Source organism: Sinocyclocheilus grahami, unplaced genomic scaffold (assembly GCF_001515645.1).
Source record: "Sinocyclocheilus grahami isolate Dianchi unplaced genomic scaffold, SAMN03320097.WGS_v1.1 scaffold151.1, whole genome shotgun sequence".
Classification (NCBI taxonomy): domain Eukaryota; kingdom Metazoa; phylum Chordata; class Actinopteri; order Cypriniformes; family Cyprinidae; genus Sinocyclocheilus; species Sinocyclocheilus grahami.
The window spans coordinates 236,655-243,118 of NW_015505330.1; the positions used below are offsets into that span (position 1 = coordinate 236,655).

Sequence of the window (6,464 nt, forward strand, 5' to 3'; positions counted from 1 at the left end):
TACACTCTAAAAAATGCTGGGTTAAATACAACCCAGTGCTGGGTTTGTACCTATTTTACCCAGCACTGGGTTGTATTTAACCCAGCATTTTTTAGAGTGTAGTAATACCAGTAAATTTGGACCTTGTGGAGACATCTTTTAGGTCCCCATGAGGAAACAAGCTTATAAATACAGGATGAAGTTTTTAAAAAATCTAAAAATGCAGAAAGTTTCCTGTGAGGGGTAGGTTTAGGTGTAGGGTTGGTATAGGGTGACAGAAAATACAGTTCATGCAGTATAAAAACCATTACTCCTTTGGAATGTCCCCATAAAACATGGAAACACTACGTGTGTGTGTGTGTGTGTGTGTGTGTGTTTGGTTTTTGGTGTGAAAGATTACCTGGGCAAATATTACCTGACATCATTCTGTCAAGAACGACTGTCCTTGTAACAATTATACTGTAAATATGGCTAAATTAGTAGTTCAAATTATTAATATGTACACTATATACATGTATATATTTATTTATATGTGCTTGTGCCGGTGTGTATAATGATAATGAAATCAAAAAGTCTAATTCTATAATATAAAACTATTCTATATTACATTTTTCTTCAAGATTTTCTGAAGAAAATAATATTTTTGAATATAATCTTTATTCACCCGTTTTCTTCAGTTACTAAATAATGTTATTGTATAACTTAAACTTGAAAAATATGATGTTCTTTAAATTTCGCCTCATCATGGTTATCAGACACACTTCTGTTTACTATCTCATTTGACAGGTTTCAGTTTTGGCCTTTGGAGGACAGCACTGACTGCAATACCTGATGACAGTTCACACGTTTGCTCTAGACAGTTACAATTTGGTGCTGTCTGTGTGTAAGAGTCTTTTGTAACACATACCACTAGAAATTTGCCCGTGGAAGACAATGTAACTACCCAGCTGTTTCTTGAGAGGAAAAAACCTCAGCTTGACCCCACACTCATTGTAGACACTCATTGTGGTGGAGGCTTTTATAAAACATCCCATTAAAACCTTTAATTTCCAAGACAAAATTACCACACAGTTGTAGACAAGAAGTGTTCCGCAAAGTGACATTGGACCTCAGCTCTCAATTTAGATCAAATAAAAATATGCTCGAGCTCATAAACAGGAAATGTGGCTCCTCTGATGACTGTTCCATCTGCATTTGTGTCAGTTTGAAAGCTATTTCTAGTTGTCTTTTTATATTTCTTCTCATCTGAGTTTTCTGGTGCTATATTTGCGCACTAGAATATCAAATAATATCAATCAGTCAGCAGTTAGGATGCTCCAAATGAAACAATGCAGACTGTATTGGTTTTGCATGCTGTGTGTTTTACAAGTCTTGTAAAAAAAATGTTTAGCAATTAATATATTTAATAACCCAACTATTACCAATATGAAATATTTACACCCCGAGTGTTAGAATATAGGCCACATTGTGAGAGAACTAAATGAAGAAGTGCTGTAATAGTAGTCAATGTAAAGCGCAAGTCTTTTCCTTGCCCGATGTTATGGATTCATTAAAACAACATATTAATAAATGTATAGTTATTCATGCTTTTGTAAATTAATATTTACATGGACACTCTGATATAAATTAGTACCAGTATAGCTGCAGCATAGTAATATTCATCAACACATTCCCAGATAATAGCAGAATGTGACAGTCTTTCTCAATATTGTTATAGCAGCTAGAAAAGAAATACTAGTGTTTAACATTTGTATGTTAATGAAATTAAGCATATACCTGTTGAATAGTTACCAATAAAACTAGTAGCAACAATTAAAATGTTCACTATTCTGAAGTGAATAGTTGGCATCTGAACCATAGATTCATATAGAATTCAATGGCGAAAATACACAAAAATAAAGATAATTGTAACTTTTTATATCACAATTCTTTTTTGCATTTCTGAGTTTATATTTCAGAACTGTGAGATTAAAGTTTGACTTGTGGGATATAAACAATTGTAATATTTCGAAAAAGTCCGAATTGTGAGATAAAAAGTTGGAATTAACTTACTTCTTTCTTTCTTTATTCAGCTGCGTAAATTAGCTTCCATATAGACACAAGTTGGTCTATATGTGAATAAATGTTAAAAAGGCTTGCCATAATCGGGATGGCTTTGACGACCCCGAGTTTGCCTTTAGGACCCGGAGGCACCGCTGCTCCGGATGACACTCGCGCGTTTGGAGTGAAAGTCTCTTACAAGCACAAATTAAACACAACACTTGTGGAAAGGCGAGGTGCACACAGCTGGCCCTGACTGGAGTATATAACGCCTGGAATGACAGTGGCATTGAATGGATCGCAGCGAAAACGCCCGGCTGTTGCGCGCAGCTCCGTTAGGAATACAAGTATGATTTTTCATTGCAGGCGCAACTAAGTTTGAGGAGTTTCCTGCAACTTCATGCTGGACAAAATATAAAGGGATCGTCTGTGTAGTGCCTTCCCTTGAGCGTTTTTCTTTGTCTTTTTTGGATACTGCAGGGATTTTTTTTGGTGTGAAAAGTGTCAAAGTGAATTTAATAGCCGTCGGAGAGGAGAAAGCTGCAGCTTGCTCTTTTTAAAACCACATGCTGCTTCCTAAACATCCCACGGATATTTATAACACCATTTCAATACATTCTGGATGCGAGCTGAACGCGCACAAGGACTTATGACATGGTATGATTTCAAAAATCTCTGTAAAAACATCTTAAACCAGCCTAATGGCCAAACTGGTCTTCAGATGGTCTTAACATGCACTTAGCTGGTCTCCAGCCTGGTAAAGCTGGTCTTCAGATGTTCTTCTGTGGTCAAAGGTGGTCTACCAGCCTAGCCAGCTGGTCTTAAATGGTTTAAGCTGATTTTTAGCTATAGTTTAAAGCTGAGTGTGCAAAACCACTTTAGTTCAGTCTGGGGTGGAAGACCAATTAAGACCAGCAACCCCTTTAGACTGGTTTCTGCAGCAGTGATGTGTTCCACATGACATCTCAAGCAAGCTGTACGATTGTTAAATGCTTTACGCAATTTTCGAACTGACTTTTCTCCTCAGCGGTTATGGTGCCGTGGTGGCAGAAGTTAAAATGAGGTCTTTTGGCGAGCAGTTGGTGCGCTCAGAATGGCCCGGGAGGATTCGGTGAAGTGTCTGCGCTGTCTGCTCTACGCGCTCAACTTTCTCTTCTGGGTAAGACGAGTCCAAGTCGGAGCAGGTGGCTGGGCGAGCGCTCACGTTACATGGCTCGGTGCTGCTGTGCGCTCTGCGCTCTCCAAGACGCGCAACAGACACTCACTCTCCGACACACGCGCAATCTGTGTTCCCTCCCTCCCCATCCTATGTTATCTTTATGTAGAGGACAGCCTGTCTCCCAGCTATGCTCGAATGGCGCACAGCTCACATTCTGCCGGGCGCTATTTTTAGGGAATTAAATGTGATAAGCACCAGGGTGTGTTTTTAGACCAAGAATGCCTGCGTAGGGCAAACTAAACTCATGCCAGTAATATTGCAGCATGTCAAACATAGCACAGTACCTAAATAGGTTTCCAAGCCAACCAAGTACACAAATACAGATCCATGCAATGCTTGCTTGTTTTCTAATACACTCAGGAAAAAAAAAATGCTGTACAAAGCTGTCACTGGGGCAATATCCTAATATACAAAAGCTAAAAGGTACATCTTTGTAATTTATTTACAACTACAAATTCGAAAAGGTAGGCTACATATGACTCCAGTTATGTACCTTTTTTGTCTAAAGTCTCCAAAGACTAAGCCACAACTAAAATGCATGCATTTTAAAGCATTACGCAATCAAACCAAATGACATCTGTAAGCAAAGGATGCCAATTTTTACCATGTGGTCCAAATGGGATTTTTAGTGGCTGTATGAAGTCTAATATTTGGCAGCCAGAAACAATTAAAACCAGTTAACAATTAAAAATACTTTATTGAACTCATATTTTAATTCCAGCATTTATTAATACATTATAAAATCAAAAGTTGTAATATATATATATATATATACAGTGGGGAAAAAAAGTATTTAGTCAGCCACCAATTGTGCAAGTTCTCCCACTTAAAAAGATGAGAGAGGCCTGTCATATTCATCATAGTTATACCTCAACTATGAGAGACAAAATGAGAAAAAAAAATCCAGAAAATCACATTGTAGGATTTTTAAAGAATTTATTTGCAAATTATGGTGGAAAATAAGTATTTGGTCAATTACAAAATTTCATCTCAATACTTTGTTATATACCCTTTGTTGGCAATGACAGAGGTCAAACGTTTTCTGTAAGTCTTCACAAGGTTTTCACACACTGTTGCTGGTATTTTGGCCCATTCCTCCATGCAGATCTCCTCTAGAGCAGTAATGTTTTGGGGCTGTCGCTGGGCAACACGGATTTTCAACTCCCTCCAAAGATTTTCTATGGTCATATAGTGTTTTTCAGAAAGGGACAAGCCCAGACTGGTTCTATGGCTGTTTTGCCACCGCCTGCAGAGGTATAAAGCTTGAAACGGTGGTGCCAGGCCTCCTGTGGACATGTGGTTTATAAGCAGAGGTGTTGCATGCATCCTCCCATGCACCATGTGTTCTTCCGATGCCGGGCTCAAGGTTTCACACTCTCAGCCTGACCCGACTGCACCACCCACTCACGGGAACTTGGTGCTTCCAGGTGGCTCTCTCAGTGCCTGACAAGTCTGGGATGTTGCACGCCAACTGCAGTCTACGTGAGACTCCAAAGGTCTACGTTTGCTGTTGAAGTCGGTAGCGTGTTGACCTACTGCTCTCAGAGCCGTAGTAGCTAATTGATTAAACGTGAGAGCCTGGTCTACAATTTTGTTTCTGGTGTCCTTTGACAGCTCTTTGGTCTTGGCCATGGTGGAGTTTGGAGTGTGACTGTTTGAGGTTGTGGACAGGTGTCTTTTATACTGATAACGAGTTCAAACAGATGCCATTAATACAGGTAACGAGTGGAGGACAGAGGAGCCTCTTAAAGAAGAAGTTACAGGTCTGTGAGAGCCAGAAATCTTGCTTGTTTGTAGGTGACCAAATACTTATTTTACCGAGGAATTTACCAATTAATTCTTTAAAAATCCTTCAATGTGATTTTCTGGATTTTTTTTCTCATTTTGTCTCTCATAGTTGAGGTTTACCTATGATGAAAATTACAGGCCTCTCTCATCTTTTTAAGTGGGAGAACTTGCACAATTGGTGGCTGACTAAATACTTTTTTGCCCCACTGTATATAAATTACAAAAAAAAGTATTAAGTAAAAGTTAAAGTATAAATAACAATATTGTAACAAAGGTATTGCTAACTGTTAATGCATTAACATTACCTAATAGACCTTATTGTAAAGTGTTAACAATAAAATATATAATAGATTAAATCTTGAAACAAATATTAAAACAAAAATCAAAACTTTTTGGGGGAGAATGTTTTTGGAAAATGTTTTCTTGCTTGTATTATCTTTGTCAAAAATAAGGATATCCATGTTTAATCGTGGTTCAAGTACCTTCAAGTTTTCGTCTCTTCCCCCCCCCCAAGCTTATGGCCCTGTGTGTGCTGGGAGTGTCCGCCTGCCTCAGGGATCACCTGAACAACGTGTTCACCTTAACCGCTGACACCAGGTGAGTGATAGCGGACGGACAGGTGTGAGCCGTAAAATCCTTTCATTCGGGGCAACGGTCCATGTAAAGGTCTAATTTACTGTTTTCCCACTTTTCAACCAGTCTGGATCAAATTGCCTTGAGCTTATGAAGTAATTACAAGCATGAATGAGGTGTGCAGTTCTGGGGAAGAAATCAGATAAATACATTAAGTCGCCAGTTGAGACAGGGCCTGGGTTGAGAACCATTCATTTGTGTATGCTTTGTAATTGTGTAGAGTTTTCCCCCCCAAATCCTTTCAAGCATTAAAGGAAAACTCTGCAAAACTGGAAGAAAAATCCCAAAAGTATCAATATTATCCTGGAGGCGAGTGATATCTAATTAGTGTTGACAAAAAGCAATTTATCACCAAGGTGTGTATTATAATTCAAGTCGTGACTGAGTCCTCTGTGGCTCACATCAAGACAGGAATGGGGATCAACAGAGAGAAAATTGTGTTAAAATCTGATTGTACACAATGAATAGGTTTCCAAAGTTGCACTGCAGTAACATGCTGAATCAGCCCTTCTTCCATGACTGTAAAATAGGATATCATAACATAACAGGATACCAACTAGAGTAGAACATTTCAGATTTATACAGATATGTGTGATCCTTAATTAGATATTTAGAAATATTCAGTCTAAGTTAAGCTTGGCAGCAATTATAATTTTTTACATTAGAAATATAATAAAAATATATTATATGATAGTTTTATTATATATTTTTTATTTTATATATATATATATATATAATTTTAATATTAATAACTTATACATATATTTATTTATACATTATTAACATATATTCATTAATTCATACA

General features: G+C 37.8%; 1 protein-coding gene across 1 annotated transcript in view; it reads left to right on the forward strand.

The window, feature by feature from the left end:
- Positions 1–2,240: 2,240 nt before the first annotated feature.
- Positions 2,241–6,464, forward strand: part of LOC107592202 (tetraspanin-12-like) — a 20,360-nt gene continuing 16,136 nt past the window's right edge. Inside the window, exons 1-3 of the mRNA XM_016281607.1 lie at positions 2,241–2,676; positions 3,047–3,178; positions 5,541–5,623. Of these exons, the coding sequence (XP_016137093.1) occupies positions 3,113–3,178; positions 5,541–5,623 (149 nt within the window). The 5' untranslated portion in view covers positions 2,241–2,676; positions 3,047–3,112. The remainder of the gene's footprint in view (positions 2,677–3,046; positions 3,179–5,540; positions 5,624–6,464) is intronic.